A 26031-nucleotide genomic window follows, 5' to 3' on the forward strand; every position below is an offset into this window, starting at 1 on the left:
TTATTTTCTTTTATTTTATTTTTCTTATTAAACAAAACAACACCACAAAATAACACCAACAACATTCCACAACCTTGTCATTTTATTCATATCAGGGGATCAACCCCGATCACACTTTTACATAAAAAAAAAAAAAAAAAAAAAAAAAAAAAAAAAAAAACCCACACAAACAAAAACAAAACTACCACACCCACAGTGGGATTTTTCTTCTCTACTCAGCCGCCGGTCTTTTCTTCTTGCCTCCGTCCTGGGTGGTCCTTGCCGGTGTTGCCTCCGTGCTTCCTAGACCACCAAGCAAGTTGCCTCCTCCCTGTTCCTCCACTGCAGCATATGGCGGCCCTCCAAATCGGAACATCACGGTGGCCTTCCGCTTCAGTTCCTTATTTTCTGCCTTTAGCACACTGATCTCTGCTCGCGCATCCTTATACATGCGTTGGAGCAGAGCCAGCTGGGAATTTAAATGCTGCACCTCATTTGTCCTACTCTGCAGCCGGTTCGACAAATTTGTGACCGCCGTCATGGTTTCCACGCATGACTTCAGAGTATACTGATTAGCCTCAATATCAGTTTGCACCGCCATTTTTTGCTCCACCGACCGCATCGGAAAGTTCAATGGAGCAAAACCAGAGGTGTTTGGTTGAGGTTCACTGGCCACCGCACCAGTTATTTCTCTTGTGGGCTCGTTCAGTTCTGGAAAGAGCGTGAGCAGGTTCTGGGTAGCTGGACGGGAAGAAGAGGCCATGTTTTTGGGTTGCTAAGTGTTTCAGCGAAATAGCAATTTCAGACTGGTAATGTTCGGAAGGGTTGGTGACAGAATGGCAACAAAGTGTTCCACAGTTTCTCTCTCCGCAGAGGCAGAGTTTTTTCAGCGAAGGGTTGGTTTCAGAGGTTTCAGAATGGTATGCCTCAGCCTCAGCCTTCGTCTTGGTTAAATAGCCGAGGCAGCCACGCGTATCGCGCGCCTCTTGCCGCCCGACAAACTGGCACGCCTTTTCATGGCACATCTTTTGACAAAGTGGACACGCTTTTTGATGGCACGCCTTTTGATGAATTGGGCACGCCTTTTGATGGCACGCCTTTTGACAAAATTGGGCACACCTTTTGAGGGTGCAACTTTTTAAGGGTCCGACAAGACTCTGTAAACTGTCCCGACATAGATTCCGGTTAGTTTCTACAAGGGTCCGACAAGACTCTGTAAACTGTCCCGACATTGATTCCGGTTAGTTTCTACAAGGGTCCAGCAAGACTCCGTAAACTGTCACAACAACTATCACAACATTGTCTGCTACAACGGTCCGACATGACCCCATAAACTGTCTTCTACAACGGTCCGACATGACCCCATAAACTGTCTTCTACATCGGTCTGACACCACCATACAGTGTCTTCTACCACGTTATGACACCCCCATACAGTGTCATCTACAACGTTATGACACCACCATACAGTGTCCTCTACCACGTTATGACACCACCTTTCAGTGTCTTCACCAACGGTCTGACACGACCATACAGTGTCTCCTATCCTTTTTTATTTTTATGTATTTTCTTGTTTTGTTACTCTCTCCAAACTCAAGTTGGTTAGTTTCTCTCCTCCTTGAGTTTGCGGGGGGCTGTTAGAATTTCCCATCTTTACCTTCACCTACTCCACTACACACTCCACTTCACCTAACCCACTATCACCTCCACTACACCTACTACCACATTTTCTTCTATATTCCCATCTTTACCTTCACCTACTCCACTACACACTCCACTTCACCTAACCCACTATCACCTCCACTACACCTACTACCACATTTTCTTCTATATATAGATTGTATAGGAATCTTGTAATTAATCAATCAATATATCAATCAATAATACATACAATTTATTCTCTCTCTATTTCTCTTTATACATTAAATTTTACAATGTAGCACATCCCGTGGTAAACAAAATATGATCATCATCATAATAGCATTATTGTATCGATATCTTCTAGGGGAAAAACAAAACCTCAATCACCAAATAAATTTTAATCAACTAGGGCCAACTTAGTTGGCCAAAACCCTAGCATCTCATTAGGATGGTCAAGGTTTTGATTCCTCCTTCCCCCAAGCTACGGCCTCCAATGTAGCAAAAACAAAATAGAAAATTTGAAAAGTTTAGCTATCCATTAGAAACAGTTGATAGAGTGATCTCTCTTTGAAGCTCCAATGCAAGTATAATCATAAACTGAGGAAAGAGCAATCAACCATTTCACTCCAGCTCAGCAAGACATTTCAAACTCAAATCTGAGATTGTCCTCAAATGAAGTTCTTTCAGTAATGATAAACATATGAAAAGGAAGTTTAAAAAAAAAACTAAGCAGGTTCTATAGTTATTATCCTTTAATGGTTTGGCTAGTAAGAGTGGACTTTTTGGCTGGCTGCAACTCACAAAAATTAAAAGGTGATGGTGATAGCGAGGACATAGTGCAGGAGCTAGATACATAGAATCCTTCTTTTGATACCTGTGAATTGCTTTACTGTTTGAGATCTTCAAAGCAAACTTCAGATTGTAGATGACAAATGCAATGTTACGAAACTTCTAACGGCAGAGTTGGAATGGTATTTGCTGGAATCTAGCAAGGCAAGGTGTGAGCTTCCACTTGAAAGCCTTTCGGACACTCTCATGGCATTCCAATCACTTATCTTCTCATGCTCCCATGCCTTGAGTAAAGGAGACATTTGACTTATCCAGCCCAATTCATTAATTCTAAATGGAGAAAAGTGATTACCTTCTTAGATAATGAAATCCCCGTCAATAGGACAATCCCACACACAACGGCAATTGCCTTGTGAAATTAATGGTTATGATTTTGATGCAGGATCTTTTACTTTATTTTTTTGGATAAATTATTAATAGGTCTTAATATTTGAACTTAATTCCTATCAAGTCCTATTGAAAATAAGTCTCGTCGCTAAATTTTTTTTTTTTTGACGATTATTGACATCTCACTAAAAACTGACAATTAGTGACTTTTTTTTTGTCATGACTTTTATAAATTCTCTAAAACTTACAATTAGTGACGTTTTTCTGTGACAATTTTCAAACTGTCGCTGAAAGTTGACTTTTTTGTGACAATTTTTTAAACTGTCGCTAAAACTTATAATTAGCAACATTTTTTGTGACAATTTTCAAACTATCACTGAAAACTATCACTGAAGTGCAAGAGCTCTAACAATCTGTTTGTAATTTTTTTTCTCCCATTGAACTGCAAAATGTGCTGAAGCACTTGGACCAAACAACTCCGGCAATCTAGACCACAGTTGCTCATTAAACCATGCACCTTTGGACAGCAAAGCAACACCAGCAAAGGCTGAAACACTAAAGGCTAAAAATCCTTTTTTTTTTTTTGGTTTTTGTTTTATTGTCTTGCTTAAATCATGCAGCCACCACATGCTAGACATGGCCAAGCCCACCATAGAATGTCGTAAAAAAAAATTCTCTTTGCCTGCTACATGAATCTTTCTGCCCTGTCAAGCTTAGTTATAGATTCAAATCTCTTTTTTTTTTTGCTACCACACATCGTGTCAGTTTAGGTCTTCCCTTCCCTCAAGCATTTTCAATTAGAGTGATTATATCATTCTTTTTTACCGTTGCATCTACAGGTTTGTTGAACATGATCAAACCATCATGACATTTTCTCTCTCTATTTATCTTCAAGAACTTCCAAACATGAATATATGGGATATTCTAACAAAGAAGCTAGTATAATAAGGTTCAACATAATTCTCATACTTACCAAAAAAAAAATTAGAGGGATTTAAATGTAGGTCCTAATAGGTGGACTTATTGTCCAATAGGTCTTGTAAGAATTAATGGCATTTTTTATCAAAAAAATTGTAAGTGCTCCAGTCGAATGGTGCCTCATGAAAGTCGCACGAAGGATTTTAATTAGACTATCGTTTACATTTTTAGCAAAAGGTTTCCTTTCCTTGTCAAACTACGGTTAAGAGTTTCCCATTTATTAAAATACATGTCAAGACTCAGTATTGGGAGATCTTCACCTTATTATTTTGAATACAAAGTTGCTCTTTCTTCTTCATAGAGTTCTAAACTTCTTTGCTAAGGCCAGGGGTTTTCATCCTAATGGATTCTTTGTGAGTGTTCATATGATTCAATAATGGTTTTTTAATGTTAGATTATGTTGATTGATTGGTTTAATTATTTTTTTGGAAAATTTTGTTCAAAATAATCCCTTGTTCTATTATCGACTCCGAGCACTGTAGACATTTGGAATTCCCCAAACAATTAGGTTTTATTATGTGATCAATCAAACAAAATAATCAATCTTTTGATATATATATATATATATATATATTTTATGAAATAATTGTTCTTATCTTCTAATTGATTATACCATTTGTGTATTCCTCAATTGAGTTATACAAACTAAATTTGAAATATTTTAAAGGAAACATTGGTAGAGGGTCTTTGATACCTTAGAGACTTTTCAATATTGTTTTTCCTAACTTTATTGTTACCTGTTTAAATCTCTAAAATCATGCAAACAAATAAAATCATTTCATACACCAATCCCTGTGATTCGACCTCAGACTCACCAAGATATTATATCTCGACATCATGCACTAGGGATTACAATACAAAAGTTGGAAAAAAAAAAAGGCCCACACATTAATGTGTGTTTGAGAGGGGAAAGATTAGGTACACACCTAACCTTTTGCATATTGTTTTGGATACACTAATCCCTGTGGTTGGACCTTGGAATCAGCGAGATATTATTTTGTGACATCCTTCACTTGGGGTTGCAATAACAAAGTTGCAACAATTGGTATATGTGATTACAAGTGATTTACATGATCAAACTTCATACCATGGTTAAAGAATTTAGCAGGGATGAATATGAAAATGTGTAAGAAAAAGGAGTGAAAGAACAGTCTGAAAATTATAAAAAAATTAAATCTAAGAATTAACAATATTTAGGAATTCATAGAACTTCTTTAACATTAGCTTTTTTTTTAGAATATAAAACAAAGAAAAGAAAAGGCTATTTAATATACAAGGAAAGAGAAACAGGAAGAGATACTCACAGTTGTATTCAGTCCATCCAATGACCTGATTCTCAAGATCATACACGACCAACTTGTTTGAGAGTACTAAGTCTGCAGAATTAAAGTAAATTAAGGGTTTAGCAGAATCAACAAAGTCTCTCTTACAGCGAAAAATATCATCAATCAGTTTATAACAGATTTACTGTAACAGAAATGGCTCAAAAAATCTCATGATGATTAAAACTAACAAAAGATAGAAATTAAAGTGTCAAGACCTAATATTTGGCTATCAAATGGTTGACAAAATCAGAATCGTCACAGTAAATTTATCTGGGAAAGATTACATATTGCCGTCTGATGGTTTTATTTTAATTTTTCATTCATATATATTTATGAGTTTCATATCCTTCAAAGTTTTCTGCAGTTGGCAAATCACTAGATTTACCTTTCAAATGAAAAGTGATAAACTTAGATACTTGTATACCAACGTCGATGTGGAAAAAGGCCACAGTTATTTTCTTGCCAAGTTGTGATACAAAGGGAAGGGGGAAAGTTGACATGGTAGAGCCAAGAAGGATAAGGCACAATCCAAGCACCTAGGGTTAACATTTATTCATTTGGAAGATTAGGTATCATGAATATATAAAATGCCATCAAAAGTTGGCCCTTTTGGAGATGCTGTTTGGACTGTGACTTCTATAGCTTTTGGTTCTACTATCCTAATTTCCTCTTTTCCATATGTAATAACTCAAGGAAACCAAAAATAGACATTTGAGGAATTTGACCATTTCTTTTCTCATTTATTTTTAGGGAAAGAAAATTTGTAAGACCAGGGAAAATAACACAATGCAAATTAATTTCAAAATTTTCATTAAACTAGCTGTTCTACATTTAATTCTCCTTCCCTACACGCGCGAGCGCGCGCTAAAAAAGAAAAAAGCTTGCACTATCATTAAGTTTGTACATGCAAGGAATGGTGTGGGTTAGCAATTTCATGACTTCGATTGTAGCTTCAAGGTGTGCTTCATTGCCAAATCAAAAGGGAATTTGGAAGGCTCATATAAGACTCGAAGACTTACTTCAAAGCGGAGCAACTGAGTCAAGGAGAACAAGGCTAAGCATCAGATCAAGAGAGAAGCCTTATTAATAATAATAAGACCAAAATCTCTTATGTAAAACTCAATGTGAATTAACCTAGAACTATTATAAATCAATCTAATAAGTTGAACTCTTAAGAACTTAGGGAGATAGAGCTAACGATTTAGTAAATCTAAATTCGGACAGGACCAGTAAAGCACATAAAAGGGCGACCCAGTTCAAGAGCTCCCCTTAAAGCAAATCAAAGCCGAAAGCTTACAATCTGTCCAGCTGCTAGCTAGTCAACTCCACACTAACTTAGTCAACCAGGTGGACCAGTCCTTAAGACTAGTTGACCAGAGCTGCTACATTAACTGTGTTTTCTGCACCTTGACTGAATTGATCTTTAAGAATCAAAAGAACTTCAAAAGAACACCGCTGAGAGTCATTTGGAGTGCCATGATGTGCCGGACGAAAAGAAGGTGAAAGTTGTCTCTCAAAGCCTCAAAGGTAGAGCCTCCAATTGGTGGAAACAATTACAAGTTGGTAGGCAAAGAAAAGGCCAAGAAAAGGTTAGTGGAGGAAGATGAGAAAGAAGCTCAAGGAGCACTTCTTACCTTCTAATCACATCCTACCTTTGTTGGTTGAGAAGCAACAAAAGAAGGGCATTTCAACTTCCAGACATCAATACCAAAGCGGCTTTACAATCGGACAATCATCCTATGACTATGTCCAAGTTGGATTCTAAACTAATGTTGGAATGAAAGAGACTTTTGATGATGGATATCATCATAAGACGTTCTTTAGTGACAAGGTGGTTGAACCAAGATATGATGAGGAGGAAGCTTTTATCATTGGTGAAGAAGATATGGAGGAAAGTTGTGGCCAAAAGAAAGATTGTGGTCAAACTCTTTACACTTGTGACGAAGATATTCCCATCTTTGATCAAGATGTGGAACAAGACTATGATCACGGTGTTGCCATCTTTGACAATGAAAGTGAGGCATTGGCTTATGAGAAAGTTGATGTTTGTGAATATGGTGGGATTCCAATCTTTGACCACTATGATGATAAGGATGACTTTCTTGTAGAGAGTGAAGGCAAGTTTTGTTGATGAAGCAAGTTTTGCTCTTACATTGATTCCTATGAAGGAAGTGGTTGCAATCCCACCTTCGATTCCAAGACAATTATGGTGGACAGTCATGAAGTTGGAGTTTCATGGGTGTTGGACAATTGTTGCTTTCGAGAAATGCTTCGTATTCTATCTTCAAAATCATTTGTTCCACTTTGTGTTGATTTGGTACCTGGCCTGACTTCGTGGAGGAAGAATGAGTTTATTTTGGGACAATGCATGAAGTGTTATTTTGATGACATGCTTCCAAAATGGCATGCTACATGGGTGGCCTATTCACACTTCAACATGGCTTCGATTGATGTGCATAAATGAGAACTTGTTTTGAAGGGATATTTGCTAGGGTGATCTTGAATAAGGACTTGCAACTACTTAGTCTTGTTCGCCGTTGCGTGTCCATTATGCTTCCATAAGTAATTGTCTTGAGTTATTTTGTTGATGTCATCGTCTTGAGTCATTTTGTTCTAATCAACTCGAGGACAAGAAGTTTTCTTTAGAAAGGAAGTCTAATGTAGTTAGAATTAGTATGATTGTTATGTTTTAGTGCCATAAGAGTTAATTAGAGTTAGTTGAGTCTTTTATCTTATAAATAAGTGGTTAGGCCCCTTTATTATTCAGTTTATAATATTTTGATATTGAATATTTCAGAGCTTAAAAGCTCTTGTATCCATTTTTGAATTTTCTCTCTCTAATGAAATCCATTTCTTGATTTGGCCCTACCATAGGAAAAGTCCAGTCAAATATAAACCCCACAGTTTCAAGCACCAACTGTATTTAAAGTCAAAGTTCATAGAAGATACCGGGGAAATTTTACAGCATTCAAAATCACAATCTGTCCCATATACTATAAACTTAAGTAAAAGGTAGCAAACCTGTAAAATTAGTAGGTGCATACCTCCCAAAAGTGTCATGTTCTTCCCATCTCTGGATTGCATTGCACTGTTTTGCCAACCAATACACCATAAACCTTCCTGTAAAGACTAGCGTTAATTTTGAAAATTATATATAATACCAGATGCAGAATAGGCAAGTGTATTGATGAAAATGTCAAATAGCACTAATGGAAAATAGGATGAGACAAAGCCAAGATGTTTGGCCATGTTCAACAAAGATTGATTTCTTCTTTCTTCTTTTTTCCATTTTTTTGGTATTGGGAACAAAACTATATTATTATTAAAAAGATATTACAAAAAAAGTAAAAAGGGGACAAGAAGTCCACCATATCAGGTAGTCCGTTATTTGGTTGAAAAATTGTAGGCTGGACTTACCTTTTGGTGCTACTTTCAAGGCAACAGGGGTGTGGGATGGAGTAATAGAGTGAGTGCAGCGGCATTTGGCAAGGTGGAAGAGGCAATATCTATTGAAGGGGGGGAGGTTGACTTTTATTAAGAGTGTGTTGAGTAGTATTCCAACTTATTTCATATCGGCGCATGTTATTTCTGTCTCGGTGGAGCGACGTTTGGAAAAACTTCAGAGGGATTTTCTATAGGGGAATTGGGGGGAGGAGTTTAGATATTATTTCACTGGTTGGGATTTGATTTGCTGTTCTAAGGAGGGCAATTTCGGGATTAGGAGTTTGGTGACTTTCAATAAGGCTCTGTTAAGTAAGTGGTTGTGGCGGTTTGCTTTGGAGCGAGATCGTCTTTGGCGAAGGGTTATTGCTTCTAAGTTTGGAGTGGATAGGGGGGATTGGCAAGTGGAGGAGGTGAGTGGTTCTCATGGTTGGGGATTGTGGAAAGGAATATGGTTAGGGAGGAGAGAGTTTTGGGAGAAGGTGAATTTTGGGGTGAGGCCAAGGGAGAGGCTTCGATTTTAGAGGGATAGGTGGTGTGGGGAGGTTGTATTGGAGGAGCATTTCCCTTTGACATATAATATTGTTATGGATAGGGAGGTTACTGTGGTAGATTGTTTGGGGGATGGGGAGGTGGTTGTTTGAAATATTCAGTTGCGGCAGTGGATGCAGGATTGGGAGATTGACCAATTGGGGGAGATGTTAAGTTTCCTGTATGGGTTGGGTATTACAAGAAGGGGGCAGATGTGGTGATTTGGAATGTACCAGGTACTAAAGGACAATTTTCTGTCTCATCTTTTTATTAGAGTTTGGCGGGGGATGCGTTGGGGACATTTCCTTGGGGGAGTGTTTGGGTACCGGGTGTTTCGTCTAAGGTGGTTTTCTTTTTATGGACGGCTGCTCTAGGGCAGAATTTTACTATTGACAATTTGGTTTGTCGAGGACATGTGTTAGTGAACCGGTGTTGCATGTGTTGTGCTGAAGCAGAATCGGCGGATCATTTGTTTTTTTATTGTGTAGTTGCGACGCTACTCTGGAGGCTTATTTGTTTTCTGTTTGGGATCCCTTGGGTTTAGTCGAGGGGGGTGCTAACAATGTTGTGGAGTTGGCGAGGGCCTGAGTTAGGCGGCGAGGGCCCGAGTTGGGCAGCGACGACGACAGGTGTGGTTATTGGTGTCTTTTTGTTTGATGTGGTTGGTTTGGTTAGAGAAGAATTGGCGTACGTTTCAAGAGATTTCTCATTCAATGGCGAGGCTTGAAAATAGATTTCTTGTTACCTTGTATAGTTGGTTGGAGAGTAGGGTAGATCCGGATTTATTTGTCTTTATAGATTTTTTAGATTATGTAATTGGTTAGAAGCTTTTGTTTTCATGTTGGGTGTCTTTATATTCTTTACATCATCTTGATGTTTTTTTAATAAAATTTCATTTTATTTATAATAATAATAAAAAATCAATAACAAATAAATAAATATCATGAAAATATGAACATGATAGTTTGATGGAATAGCTAAAAATTTTAAACAAATTCTATGGTAGATTTCCTAAATGGCCGCAACGAATCATATGGAGAGAATAATGGCTCAAGTACTATAATTGAGAGAGTTTGTGTACAATTGGTAGTCCAACCGACTTTTTTCTTTGAATGACAACAAAGAAAGTTATATTAAAAAGAAGAGAATGAAACAAAAAAGTACAGGGGGACAAGAAGTCCACCAAAATCAAAAGAAAAGTACAAATAATGTCATGAGCTAGAAATGTCTCTCCAATCTCTAGAAATAAAAAATAAATGAATCCCCTTAACAAAAAGGGACACTAAAACCCAAAATGAACCCAAACAAGATATCTTATCTTGTAAACTCTCCAAATCTTCAACTTTCTCCTTGAAGATGCTAGCCAAATAAGATACCGATAGTCCAACAACCAACTTGCTTCTTCAAACTTGAATTTATTTCATGTAAATCAGTTGCTCGATTGGTTACTTGATGCAAACGCTATAACTCCAACTAGTAATTCAAAGATGCTTCAAAAATTTATTTTCCTTTTAAAATTTATAATTAAATACAATCCTAAGTGCCAAAAAAAGTTATTCAAATAAGACAAAGGGCATTTTTGTAAACCTTTTATTCAATAATTCTTTTAAACTGCTTGCATGGTCAACCATGTAAAACAAAATGGGATGGAGGCACTAAAGTATAGTTACTAGATAACTAAAAGTAGAAAACAGAATTATCATACTAAAGTTTCAAAGGGCTAATATTTTTAAACCCTACTTTGAGAACAACTAAACTATCTTTAGTTGGAGCTAATGCTTTCCAGCATGATAAGCAATTAAGACTAAGTTTTGATTCTCGCATAAAAAAAAAAAAAGGAATATGAATAGTAGAATCAGGACAAAAAACAACATACCTACTACATAATGAAACAGGTGACATCTGACTAACAAGAAGAGAGAAAACAAAAATAAAAATAGAAAGGAATTGTCAAGATGAAAAAGCAAAAAGAGGTTAAAAGTAATATGGGAAGATCAAACTCTCTGCTTGGGTTTGAGGTGATAAAAAAAAGGAAATGGTTATATTAAACATAACTGAGGATATGACTACAAATTAGAAGTAATTGATCCATGAAGCGGACCCAAAGTAATTGGGACAAAGGCTTCTTTAGTTGAGTTGAGAACCGCTCGAAGCCGATGTTTTGAATTACAAAAACTACATAACATTCAGTAATAACCCATGTCGGTTGCAAGATTTATCAAAAATCAACCTAACAAACGTATATCAAACCTAAGGGGGAAAAAAAAAAACTTAAACTTGTTACATGATGATGTAGGACAAGATTTTAAGAATTTTTATATTTTTGATATATTATTTGATTGGATTCTTGTAATTTAGTAATTTGTGCTTAACATAAAAGTCTAAAGGTTAGGTTCTTTTTATTTGACACAAGGGTCTAAGGGAGGGTTTCTAGTATTTATTTAGGTTCTTTGTATTTGACACAAGAGTCTACAGGAGAGTTTCTAGCATTTATTTTTGTGTTGGGAATATCAAAGTTTGAGTCTCTATTATCTAGTATAAATACGTTTGTAAGCCTTGTGGAAAACCAGTTTTTAATCAATATAGTCACAATTTTCTCTATTTTCCTTGTGCACAAGGTCGTTTATCTTTGCTCATGGATTCAAGTTGTTACAGTCCGAAGAACGATATCTTCCCCTTCGTCTACTAGAATGATATTTAGTCATTCCTTCCGCTACAACGCTGCGTCACAAGAGAACATATGTGTTGGTACCGAAATATGCAGGTTCGTTTGTCGATAGAGGTGCTGATGTGGCCCAATTAATTTATGGATGGTCCAGAATTGTAACAACTATAGAGGAATCAAGCTAATGTGTCATATAATGAAAGTGTGGGAGAAGGTGATGGAACGCCGATTGCGAGACATAACAGAGGTGTCAAAGAATCAATTTGGATTTATGCCTGGTAGGTCAACAATGGAAGCGATCTATCTTTTGAGGAGAGTAATAGAAAAATATAAAGAAAAGAAAAGAGACATTCATATGGTGCTTATCGACCTTGAGAAAGTATATGACAGAGCACCCCGAGATATAATATGGTGGGTGTTAGAGAAGAAAGGGGTAACAAAAGGCTACATTGACGTGATTAGGGACATGTATGAAGGGGTGGTGACCACTATTAGATCGCCAGCTGGAGAGAAATGAATTTCCTATCACTGTAGGGTTACACCAAGGATCTACCTTAAGTCCTTATCTTTTTGCTTTAGTTATGGACGAGTTGACGATAAATATTCAAGATGACGTGCCATGGTGTATACTTTTTGCAGACGATATTGTGTTAGTGGATGAGACTAGAGAAGAAGTTAACACAAAGTTGGAGATTTGGAGAAAAGCTCTTGAATCTAAAGGATTTCGGATAAGCAGAACTAAGACAGAGTACATGGAATGTAAATTTAGTAACAGTAACAATGAAAGCAGAGGAGAAGTGAAGATTGAGAACCAAGAACTGCCTAAGAGTGAACATTTTCGTTATTTAGGGTCGATTATCACAATAACAGGAGAGATTGATGCAGATGTGGCCCATAGGATTAAGGCGGGATGGTGTAAGTGGAGAAGTGCGTCTGGGGTATTGTGCGATAAACGAATACCCACTAGACTAAAAGGTAAGTTTTATAAAACGGCTATTAGCCCAGCTATGTTGTATGGGACGGAGTGTTGGGCAACCAAGAAACAACATGTAAATAAGATGAGTGTGGCTGAGATGAGGATGCTAAGGTGGATGTGTAGTAAGACTAGACAAGACAAAATTAGGAATGAGTGTATTCGGGAATGAGTAGGAGTAGTACCGATAGAAGATAAGTTGAGAGAGAATCGTTTGAGATGGTTTGGTCATATTCAACGGAGACCAACAGAGGCAGTAGTGAAGAGATGCGATGCTGTAACGGTAAATGGAAGTGTTAGGGGACGGGCTAGGCCTAAATTAACGTTGACTAGCGTTATAAATAGAGATATGAATCTACTTAATTTGACTAATGAAATGGCCTTTGCTAGGGCCGCGTGGAGAAGAAGGATTCATGTAGCCGACCCCATTTGATGGGACTTAAGGCTTGGTTTGGTTTGGTTTGGTTTGGTTTGGTCTGAAGTGAGGAGCATGCAAGATGGACAAGTTCCTTGAAGCATAGTTGTGTTTCAAGAGTGTGGCCAGAAGCATGTGATCAGAGAAGTGGAGAGAAGTTACAAGCAGTTACAGCAAGTGGAGGAGCTTTCCAAGTGATGGAGAGATCATGCTTGCGTGTATCAAGGGGCGACACATGGCTGCAGCATTTGTGGCCAGTGCAAAGGAACAAACCCATTCACAAACTCATGAAAACTAGGAGCAGTAGTTATCTATGAGTAGTTTATTGTAACTAGGTGTAGCAATTAGCTTTTAAATTATCAGTTTTCCTTGAATTCTTGTTCATTGTTCTTGTTCTTGGTTGAAAGCTTGTAACAAGTGACAATTTCAATAATACAATATCTGTTTTTATTAGTTAGTATTCCTGTCAATTGCTTCCAAAGAAGTTCTTGAATCTGTCGAGGCATTAGAACTCAACCACATTTGCTTGATCTTTTTCTGTTTTTGTGAGATTGTGAGTTTTCTGTTGATCGACCTCTGTTGATTCGCCCCAAACCATAATTTTACTAACAATATGCTTCAACATATATCAACAGAATTTTCATATATCTGAACCCAGTGAACATATGCTCAAAGCTATCATATATTACACCAACCCATCCTTTTGATGTTTTAAAAGTTTATGCACTTCAGTTTCATTAATCACATTACTTGATTGAGGTAAGAAGATACAATTCAAACCTCCTGCAATTTTTAAAAAGTACACATCACAAATTGCAACATCTGAACTGCCAAGGAAATTGCAATCTTTTTAATTCATGTGATTGAATGCATAATATTATGGGTAAACTACTAATAGATTCCAATAGTTGGATTTAATTCCCATAAACTCCCATTGAAAATAAGTCCTAATAAAATCGTCGCTAAAAATAATTTTTTGTGACGATTTTTTGCATGTCACTAAAAATTGACAATTAGTAACTTTTTTTTTTGTTACAGCTTTTATAAATTGTTGCTAAAACTTACAATTGGTGACATTTTTTTTAAATTATCACTAAAACTTATAATTAGTGACATTATTTTGTGACCAAATTTTCAATTTATCGCTGAAAATTAACAATTAGTAACTTTTTAATTAGTGTTTAATGAAAAACACGATTAATTATCATATGATTTATTGGAAAATAAGTCTACTTATTAGGACTTACACGTAAGTCCCCCTAATATTATTTTAAAAGGGGTATATAATAAAAGCACAGTTCTTGGAGTGAAAAGCAGTTGAAAATAAAATAACTATGCTAGTGGACAACTCATGAAATACAGGATACTTACAAAGGGGAACAGATACTCGCGAGGATAAACCTTCAAAGAAAGCGAACTTTCAAAATGGAAAGTGACAGGAGGAAAACCATCATCAATGCTGCAATATATACCAGAAAAAAATTAATGTAAAACTCCTGTTAACTGAAAGTTTGCAATATCTACTAGAATTCAGAATAGTACAGCATTCGTGGCAACATCTTTTTATCCAACATCTTTTTATCTAACATCTTTTCATCTAAGCATATTTAGCTGCTAAAAACAAAAGAAAAACAAAAGAGAATAGAGTAACAGAAGAATGCACTTCCAACATAAGCAGCTGACAAAAAAGAGGTCTGATGTTCAACTCCCCCCTGTTTGCTTGGTTCATAGGCTTCGGGGGTGGTATCTAAACCTTGAGTTTATACACCTACCTAAGCCGAGTTCTAGGTCATCAAAAAAAAAAAAAAAATTGTTTTAAGTATTCCAAATGAAGCTACTGAAACAATACTACCATATCATAGCAATTTTAATGAATGGAAAACTGGGCAAATTACACATTGCACCCTTAAACTTTCATCCAAATTCACTTTGGTCCCTCGTGTTTAAATTGCAATGATCTTAACATAGTACTTTTTATAGAGTATCAATGTGAGCCTTCCGTCAACTCTTGTTACACATTCAAGTTAGAGAGAGTGAATGAGATTATTGTGTTTTTTTGTGGAGTTGAGGAGGGTAGTTGAGATGCTTGAGGTGCAGTGTAATTTTCTTCCAAGGCTGTCTAAAGTTTGAAGGTGAACATGGGAAATTGTGAGTTCCAATTAGGAAGTGGCAGATGCGAGTGGTTTGGCAGATGTCTTTGATTGTTGGGCATCCTTCTTGCTTCATGTTATGGGCTTCCATTAGGTGTCCACATAAAGTGATCCGTGGTGGCGAGGTTTGAGAAGAATTTAGAAGGTTGAAAGTGGTAATATCTTTTGAAAGGGGGCACAGTAGCACCCCATCAGGAGTACCCTTTCTAGACTTCCTACCAATTTCAAGTGTCTTTCCCTATTCTATGTCAGTTGCAAAGAGGTTGAAATGCTACAAGGAATAAAGAGACATCTTATGGGGTGGCTTCAGAAATGAGTTTCATATCATCAAATGGGATGGGAACAAGAGTGTTCTCCAATGGATACGGAATTTGTGTAGCAGGAGGCTATGATTAGTTCAATTAAGCTATGATGTTGTCTGAAGGTATGCAGAAAAACCAAAAGCCTCTAGAGGAGGATGGCAGTGAGGAACAATGGTGGGAGGTTGGATGCGAGCATTTTGAAGAGTATCAATAATGGTGGGAGGTATTATCCAAACACACGGAGATGCCTTGCTAATCTGTTTCCAAGCTTGCTTAGATGTGGAGGGGTAGTTGTTGCTGACCACAAGAGGGTGTCTGAAGAAGGGTTGTATAGGACCCCGCATTCATTCAGCTGGTACAAACTGAGAGGAGATGGCAAATGATTTCCTTGACCTTATTTAAATTTCTCCATAGGCGGTGATGTGCAGAGTTCCTGTGCTTGAGGGCATTAACGGATGGGAAGTTTATTTTTATTTTTTTATAATGAGGAACCCCTCCGAAGAAGGGTCACATTGGACCCACTCTTGCAAGGTAAACCACGGATACCTATAACCACCACAATTCATAGGTATTAGGTAAGACAAGCTGTTCCTAGGAATTATGGTACACAGATAAAAGGTTTAACCATTACATGGATTTAGGAATAAATTTTCATGCTAAAAATGCACACATTTATATCAAATAATAATAATTAATGCCAAATGTTTTTCTTGGAATAAATTGTAATTTAGCATACTATGCACAATACCTTCCAGAGTATTGAAAGCATGTATACTGATCATGAAGAGTTTGAAGTTTGACATCAGACTGCCAAGAGAGTATCTGATAAAAATTTAAGAAGAAATGTCAGAATTCATTGAGATTGTCATCAACTAATAAAATTTCATAAAACAGTTAAAACGATATATATATATATATAAGATACCTTTGTTACTAGTGGCTCATAAATCAATTCAGGAAGATAAGCCAAAGTTGTACCACTGTCGATTATTGTCCCTTTCTTGTCTCCAATCTTAAATACATCTGTTGGAAGATTTAGAAAATCACGACCAACTTCAACTGCCGTCATATTGACATTGTAATGTGGCCTAAGATTGTTTATGACAAAATTTAGTTTAATGCATGCATTTGCACATATCAACATAACATAATGGACAAGAGCAAGGAATAATGTTAAATTAGAGGAGTTCACAACTGCAGAAAGCAAAGCACATAAGACATAAAACAAGGAACATGGACATTCAGAGAAAAAGCATTCTTTCTCCTTTGTAAGACATGCCCCCAAATGAAAGGCTATTATTATTTTTCATAACATCTGTTTGGCCTATATTACATTCCACATTTAAAATATGTGAAATCTAAACAACATGCCTTTTGGAAGAAAAAATTATTGATATCCAAGGGCATAATGTTTGTCTTTTTTAAGAAGATTTTTTTTCTTTTCCCAATTATTTAATGAAAATTCATGTCATTCAAAAAATACATACCTTCTTGATGTTCATCAGCCCATTAATATATACGTAATTATAGTCAGGCTTGGTCTCTAAAATTACACATTTACCCCTGAATTTAAAGCATCTATTGACGGACTTTGGTTGAGGGACCAAATTAAAGCACTTTTTTATATATTACGGACTAAATTGACAAGTTTAAACACTAGGGACCAACATGACACAAACCTAGGAACAAAAATGTAATCAACCCATTAGAGAAGTTCATGAATGCAAAAAGAAAAACATGTAAGACATAAAAAAGGGAACATGGACATTCAGAGAAAAAGCATTATTTTCACCTTGGTAAGACACACCCCCATTGAAAGGCTTTATTATCTGTTAGATCAATTGTTTGGCCTCCATTATATTCCACATCTAAAATATGTGGAATCTAAACATTTATCCCAAAAAAATAAAATAAAAAAATGTGACATCTAAACTATATGCCTTATGGAAGAAAAAGTTAACATTTAAGGGCATCCATTGTGTCTGTGATTTTCCAAAAGATTTTTTTTGTAAATATTTAATGAAAAATTATTTCAGTCAAAAAATACATATCTTGATGCCCATCAGCCCATTAATTTATACATGAACAATTAGGATTCAAGCACCCATCACGACCATCATATAGAAAAATTCACCAATTTATCAACCCTCATCCAACTTAATGATGAGACATAAATAGATTATTAGCAATAGGTAAGCGGCCTTTGAAATCAAGCGAGTGGTATTGTGATAACGATTATAGAAAGAAGAAAAGGGATTTGTGTTCATTTTAATTTAGAATGTTGCTGGACAAATTTTATATCATTATATAAAGTTTTAGTAGTTAGTGATATTTTGATAATTTTGCTATTTGCTGGACGTCAGTTGTAGCAATCGCCCATGGGTCTTTTTATGGGTGAAAGTATGTTATTGAGTCTTTTACGGAATCTTCATTAGGTCTAGAATATTCTAGTTATTTAGAGTATGTTATGGAGTTGAAAGCTAGTTTATGCCAAGTCCAAGGCAATACTTAATAATAACAGTATAAGGAAGTTGTTTACCTCTACATCCCTCAAAATTGTGAACTATTCTAATGCAAAGTTGGTTGGCGATTAGGAGAGCAATTTTCAGGGTTACATGTTTAATGGCAATAACTTGTGGTAGCTTGGTTACATAGAAGATCAAAAGCAGTAGTAACTTTTTGGTAACAGGCTATTTTAATAACTTTTTGGCTAAAATATGAGGCAAAAAAACCTAGTATGTTTGGAATGACTTTTTGATTTTTTACGAAAAGATGTGCAAAAAGTAGAGGGAAAAGACAATCTTTGACTTTTTGGTATAGGTTATAGAATTTTTGGTATTTTTAGTAACTTTTTGGCTTTTAAGCTAAAACTCTCTCATGCCAAACAAGATACATAATTATGCCTCATACAACTTATTTCACCTAGCCAATTATTTCATGTGAGACCCAACCATTTTTTTTTTTTAGATAAAATTATTTCATGTGAGAATCAACATATAAAATTAATTTGTCAATTTGTTAGGAAAATTGTGATTAGATAAGATTGTCATAAAATATGTGGTCTCACCATACCGGTTGGATGACATGTTTGCTACATCTTTTAGCTCATAAAAAATTATCTGTTTCAAATAAGGAGACCTAATTGCTATTTGCATCCACAATGGTGTATTATGTGTAGAAGGGAGGAGGAGAATTTTGATTATTCACTGTTGTCCTATGACTTTGGCTTTATGGTGCAGATTGTTTGGGTTGTTAGAAATCGATTGGGTATTACCTATCTCATGTGTTCAATTGTTTGTAATTGATTTTGGATCATTTGTGTGATAATTTGGGTTATTTGGTTGGAAGGGAATGCAAGAATTTTTTAGGATAAGTTTGAAGGGATTGAGGTTATTGGAAAAGATTTGCTATTTTGCTTCCTTTTGGGCTTCAAGGTCTTTAACTTTTTAAGGAATTCATTTATTTTTGATTAGTTTGAATTGGAAAGCAGTGTGTGAAATGTAATTTTTAGGATTTTATTTTCCTTTCTTTTGGATAGAGATTTTGACCTTCTTTATCCTTTTGTCCCTTTGTATCTTCTTCTTTTCTTTATTAATAAAAAGTTTTGTTGCTAGTCAAAAAAAAAAGAAAGATTGAAGAGGTATAATTAGATTGTTATATGTAGTGAGGGTCAAGCATATAGTTCATCATTATCCAGAAAAAAAAAAAAAAAAAAAAAAAATAGAAACTACACAAACCAGACCTAGCAAAGGCTATGGATCATGGATATTTGTCAGGTATATTCATGCCCCCATGTATCATCTCAACATGGGGATTGATGAAAGTAATTGAAGAATCTTACTAATATCAATAAGAATCACACAACATAACCTATTCCAAATGCCAATCCGACATTTAAGAACATCATACTTCCGTCTGGTAACAAATAGAATTAGGGAAAACGAATGAAAGTGCCAAAAATTTGCATCATGGCTCTCTCCACTCATTTCCGCTTATTGCTTATTGTATCTGACAACCAAGCAAATCCAATAACAATCCTTATAAAACAACAAAATTAAATCCGCAAAACAAACACAATAAATAAGATGGAATTCAAAAAACAAAAATATATAAAAAATAGGAAGCAAATCCAGTTCACATAGTAAGATAAACACATACTGATTTGGTACTAATGGAGTAGTGTTAACTTTTGGTTGCACAACATGCCCAATTGCAAAGATACCACCACCATTTACACCATCCAAGCAATGGGCAAACATTTTTTTTACTTTTCCAGATGAAGCTAGTTGCGAAATGATAGATGAATTTGATTTTCCAAAACCTAGTATCCCATCAAGTGCATCTTCAGATGAACCCAGGTCCCCAGACTGTCTAGCACCACACCTACTCCAAATCATCAGAAGCATGACACAGTCAAGTCATGAATGAGAATACATTGTCATTTATTCACTATGAGAAGTAAAACTATAATAATTGAAACAAAGATAAAATTATGCCTCCTAAATTATGGTATGAGTTCACTAAAGATTTTGTGACAGGTTTTAAATTGTTATGACAAGGTAGACACATAGAAGTCAAAATGCAAGCATTTAAAAGCCTTGTCCAGTTCAGCGAACATATTAAAAAACCAAAGAAAATAATCGAAGTAAAAAAAGGGGAAACAAAAGAACAAAAGGATAAATTACAAACATCATAAAAAACCTGAAGAGAAATATACTCCCTCCGTCCCAAAATAATGGTCCCTTTTGGGGAATCCAACTTTTTTTGGTAGTACAATTATTGTACTTTTAAAAAGTTGGTTTTCCAAAATTACCCTTTGATAGTACACTTTTTTGAGAATATCAATGTCATAATTGTACTTTTTATATTATTTATGAATTTAAAAGAAGGGCAAAATGGAAAATTTATATTATTTTTGTACTTGATTTTTGAAGAGGGACTAATATTTTGGGACAATGAAAAATGGAATAAGGGACTAATATTATGGGACGGAGGGAGTATATGATTTCTTGTAACATCATGATATCAGAAAATGTATTTAATTCAGTCAACATACTTGCATACAACACCCTTTTCAAGAAAATATATCAATAAATACGAAACAAAAACATATTAGTATTTTAGTTCAAGTAACAAAGTGTGAGCCTTGTGAAGTGACATGGTACATGTGATTGGCCCTTTTGCGTAGTTCCACCACATGGTACCACCACGCCATCACTTGGATGGCTTCTCCAACAAGACTTGACGCCACAATTGAGCCTCATGAAGTGACACAAGGGCCAATTGCATATCACCAACTCCTTAGCTAGCTAGGCCTAGCTCATGCAGTGCCCTAGGCTGACTGTCGAGACCCATAATTATTTTTAATATTAACTATTTAATTTAATTTAATGTGCAATTAATTATGTGGAGATTTGAGTAAATTATTTTATTATTAATTGCTCAGTGCGTAGCATTACTTGGTTGTGAGTATGATTTAATTTTGTACATATATATTATATGCTGTGTTGAGCATGAATTACATGGTTATATGTATTTAGTATATTATTAATAGCATGTGGGATTGGTCCACGGGGTTAATTTTAGACCTACTTACATAATTATTCTGGTTGGGCTTTGCAGGGCCCACTTGGCATTTTTGGGCTTTAAATGTTGAGCCCATGTATTAATTTGATTGTTTTAACCCATATTTAATTACCAAAGTGGTTTACGACACAGGACACATTTAATTTATTTTGGAACTTACTCAATTAGAGACCCATCTCACCCCCAAAATTTTGAATTGAATTTTGAACTCGAAGCTCCCAAAGAAGCTTCTTGTCCTCTCTCCTTATGGGATGGTCAGCCAATCCTATGGCTATGGCCTTGTGTCTTTTGCTTGTTTGTATATTATAGAAGTATCGTGTATAAATCTTGTTTAGGACAAGTCTTTCATTCCTATAAAAAAAAAAAAATTCTCCCAAACCTCACAGAACCTACAAACCCATGGACACCATTTCATCTCCCTTCTTGCATTTTTGGCTCCTTCTTACTAGTATACACTCCTGTACATTTAAACCCTCCTGGCAGATCAAGCCTCCTGTGACCTTGAAACTCCTTTGAGCTTGGAGGACCCTTTAAAAGTGGAAGAAATCACTTGAAAGTTTTCTTGAAGTCCAATATTTGATGGACCAAGTAACAGTGGAAGAGTAATTAAATTTTTTTAATAACAAGAAAAAGGACCAAGTACAAGGGAAGGGGACAAGAAATCCACCAAGAAAAAAAGAAAAGAAAAACAAAAAACATGCTCACATTCTATAAATGGCGCACCAATCCCTAAAAAATTTTACAAAGAGGAACCCCCTTTAAAAGGAGGAGCCAATGAACCCCCACCCCCGAAAATAAAAAAATAAAAAATAAAATAAAAAAAAACAGAAGCCAAAGAACAAATACTTTCCCAAATGCTTTCAAAATGTTCTTCTCTTACCTAAAAAGTTCTAGCATTTCTTTCAAGCCATAAGACCCTCAAACCACACAAACCACAAAATTTGAAAGAGCCTGTGCCTTGCCATTTGATCCAAAACCTCTAAATTCAATGCAAAGCAAATGCTCGCAAAGGGGATGGAATAACCCAATCAACCTTCTCTAGGAAAAAAACTCACCACCATAAGGAAAGAGCTAAGGGACAATGCAAGAAAAGATGACACCACTGTGGAAGCAAATAACAATTTGGCCTTCTTTTTTCAACCATATCATTAGTATTAAACTTCATGGGAGCCAATGTCCATGCAAACACTTTAACCTTAAGAGGCACATAAACATCCCAAATCATCATGTAAGAAGGAAAAGGAGAAACATCAAGGCAATCAATAAGATTCTCATAGTAGGACATGCAAGAGAACAATCCAGATGACTGGACAGACCAGACCCTCTAACCAACAGTCATTGGACAAAGAAACATTCTCAAGAATAGTCAACAAGGAGACAAGCTCAAATGGCACCAGGCAGCAGCCCCACGCTTGGGGCAGATTGGTCCAGTGCCTGGGACAGTTTTACACCAACTTCGGCATAAGGTTTGGAGGGTCAAACCATTGAGTTAAGGGCTGAAATTTTTGCTGGGAACTCCTTGAGAGGTTTAGTTACCTGTTCTTGAATATGGTGATTTTGAGATTTGTAGTACTTTTTAAAAAATCATTGCGACTCCTCAAGCATAGGGTTTGTTTCGTCTTGTGAGTTGAAGATGGCTCGAAATGCATTATTAAGAGGGAGTGGTGAGCCAGCTACTAGCATCCCTAGGCTAAAATGTGGCCAAAGTGGGCAACCCTAGGGCGACTTGGGAGTGGGCTTTCGGTATCAATATGATGTGTCCAAGGTCTACAAGTGAGATAAAAAAAACCCAATGGATGGTGTCATCAAGAGGCATGAGTGCCAACACCATGCATTTTACCCACGGTGTTGGCTTGGGACATGCACCCACTATGCCCCACATTCTACCCTTTTGCAGGTGTGTCCTAAGGCCGATTAAGCTAACGAGATGTCACCACAAGCCTTGTGTGCCAACTCTCGTGCATGGCTTGGATTCAACCTTGCATGTGGGAGTCTCGTGGCTTAAGGTGTGTAGCAAGGAGGCAATGTTCCCTTGTGAGCAATTGGCTGATGCATGAAACCATGCAATGGCCTCTTTGTGCTTGGAGGGTGGGATGGTGCAATGCTACTAACAAGTTATAGACCAAGACGTTGTGTTACTTGGGCAGCTTGCTAGTGCAACACTATTGGCACACAATGGTCTGTCTGTAGTGAACTTTAGCAAAAGTTCATGCACAAGGAGTGAGTTGTGAGCGTGAGAGTGATGCTTGGTCTTGTGCAGCGGCGTGTATGACCCCGTGGTTGTTCGAGGTGCGAAATAAAGACCTATATTCTATGGAAGCTTTCGGCTTGGTTGGGGGACTTTCTAGCACACAGTTGGGTGGCTTATGTAGTTGTGGCACTTGTGGACCAGACATGGGTGTTACGGCTTGTGTGAATTGTTCGGTTGTGGGCAACACTTCCGGTAGGCATGGTTGTTCTCAGTTGTGTGCCTTGATGACATGAACCTCAGTTGGGCATGCTGTGGCAGACTTGCTTTATTGTGAGTTGGAAATCTTCATCTGTTGATCCTTTGAGGCAACATAACATGAGCAGCGTTGCTCTTGCTAATGCACTATCACTAGGTTGCCTCATGAAGCTTATGTTCCTTCCGTTGTAGGTTGGCATTACCTACTTGTGTTCATTAGTGGTTGTTTTACTTTTGTGTTGGGTTGTTGACATTTTGAGTGGGTATGTTTGGAATACTTTCAAACACACTTGCTTGTCTTGACTCTCATGGGCAGACACACCAATATGTACATGTTAACCAGAGAAGAGTTGGGTGATGTGGAAAGTCATTTTTGCCAAATGGTAACCATGTATCAGGGTGGTGCATAGTCAAGACAATACAATGTTATGGTAAGCGCACATTACTGAGTTGTCCTCGTGGAGATGCTAGAGTCTTTATTAGTGGTTAGGGTGGTGAACCTTTTGTGCTGACTTGGGTGAAGATCAGAAGAAGACCGAGGTACTAGGCAGCCTACTAATTTGGGTGAAGGCCATGAGGGCTGAGGTATTGGGTAGCTTGAGATGAGCTTGAGTTGCAAAAATTTGCTTGACTAAGCTGTGTTAGACAAAATTTTGAGCTTGATAGCCAGACAGCAGCTATCATAGGGCATTCGTGGTTTCAAACAACATCAAGTTAACTGTTGGCCACACGAGCATGGGTTTGAGAATCAACTTGCTAAGTGGTTGCAGACAGTCAAGTTAGTTGAGCCTGAAGAAGAGCTAAGCGAAAAAGGTTGAGTTGCCCACTGTCTTGAGGACTGCTTTGTTGGGTCAGTAATCGTAGCATGAGTTGGGCAGAGAGTGCCTCCGAACTTGAGAGTTAGTCAACAAGGGCATCAACATCTTTTTGTGGGGGAGGAGTCACAAAGCGATGATGACAATATGAGGACTTCCTCTACACTTGGGTTTTTGGCATTTCACCTCCTGTCTATTGTGTTAGGGAGGTGACAAGGAAAGTTGCTTAGGAGCATTGCAGCTAGAGTTTGAGATCTACATTAGGGCTCACTTGAATTGATTTGCTCAAAGCAATAGGAGTTTTGTGAACCATCAGGGAGAGACAATTAGCTTGCGAGCCACACCTTGTGAGGTGATCACCATGTCCAACAGTCTTTTGTTGCTGAAGAAACCATGTGCATCAACCATTCTTGAGTTTACTAGGGAGTCGACCTCATTAAGACTCAAAGCAGTTTCAGTTTGCATAGAGGTGCGTGAGAAAAATGATCAGAGGAGTGCACGATGATTGTGTTGTTGGGAAGAGTTTTAGGTTGTTCAATGCTTAGCCAAATCCAACATGAGAAGATTGGTCATGGAGTCGGGTCATCAACATGGAGGTGTATGACCAGTGGGGATGTGAGAACTTGTGTTAGAGGGGCAACCATGTGCATGCCCAGCAGCCCTAAGGCACCAAGAACAACCTAGAGGCGCAACCCAACAACAGGGGTAGTGCCTAGGTAGTAGGGGTGAGCAGTGGATATTCCGATCCGCCCAAACCAATCCAACCGAACTGATTCGCCGCATTTTGAACGGATGCGTGATGACAAGTGGACAGTTGCGGATTGATTTTTTCCAATCCGCCTAATTTTGGATGGATGGCGGATTTGAGGTTCCTTTGACCACAACCAAATCGCCAAACTGCAAGCACAACTAGTAATTTGTAAGACTTTGTGTTTTCAATTTGTTTAGATATTCTGTTTGTGTTTTCAATTGAAAAAGAGTTTAGATATTCTATTGTGTTTTCAATTTGAAAATCCTTTTATCAAATGGCAAGGGTTGATATTTGGTATTTTTGTGTGGAAAATATAAGGCTTAATTTTGTCATTTTAAAAAAAAAATCAAATTAAATAGTTCTTGAATAAAAAAAAGTAATGAAATAATTTTGAAAATACATAATTTTCTTATATGTATTTATTATTGGTATTTGACAATTTACTTGATAATCTTTTAGTCATGTTGAGTTAGATTATTATCCAAAAAAGATGTTGACAAGTTGTATTATGTTCAAAATTTGTAAAAGCTTAAACCGCCAAACCAATTCGCATCAATCCGCCAATCCACTCAATCCGCTCAATTCACATTCGTCAATTCGGCAGACGGATGCGGATTGATTTTTTTCCAATCTGCCCATCTAGCAGACGGATGGCAGATTAAAAATTTTCTGACCGCAACCGAACCGCAAACACCCTTACTAGATAGGCCCCAATGTCGAGGTAACACTTTCAAGTCCAACATTGTGATACTTTGTTGTGCTCAGTTTATGCCTTTGGAAGTGTCTATGCGTGTGTGTCATCGGATTCCAAGTCAAGTGATTTTGCGAACAAACATGGCTTAGAAGTTTGGCCTTAAG

At 36.9% G+C, this 26031-nt stretch overlaps 1 protein-coding gene across 3 annotated transcripts in view; it reads right to left on the minus strand.

The window, feature by feature from the left end:
- Nucleotides 1-26031, minus strand: part of LOC114312454 (aspartic proteinase 36) — a 37963-nt gene that overhangs the window by 2656 nt on the left and 9276 nt on the right. For 2 of the 3 annotated variants that reach the window (XM_028258677.2, XM_028258676.2), the window contains exons 4-9: nucleotides 19734-19958; nucleotides 16501-16663; nucleotides 16324-16397; nucleotides 14495-14582; nucleotides 8143-8218; nucleotides 5078-5149 (exon numbers count right to left, since the gene is read on the minus strand). In XM_028258677.2, the coding sequence (XP_028114478.2) occupies nucleotides 5078-5149; nucleotides 8143-8218; nucleotides 14495-14582; nucleotides 16324-16397; nucleotides 16501-16663; nucleotides 19734-19958 (698 nt within the window). Of the gene's footprint in view, nucleotides 1-2217; nucleotides 2693-5077; nucleotides 5150-8142; nucleotides 8219-14494; nucleotides 14583-16323; nucleotides 16398-16500; nucleotides 16664-19733; nucleotides 19959-26031 lie in introns of those variants that run through there. The other variant, XM_028258678.2, reaches the window with a different exon arrangement.

Source organism: Camellia sinensis, chromosome 7 (genome assembly GCF_055761805.1).
Source record: "Camellia sinensis isolate YWXY chromosome 7, ASM5576180v1, whole genome shotgun sequence".
NCBI lineage: Eukaryota > Viridiplantae > Streptophyta > Magnoliopsida > Ericales > Theaceae > Camellia > Camellia sinensis.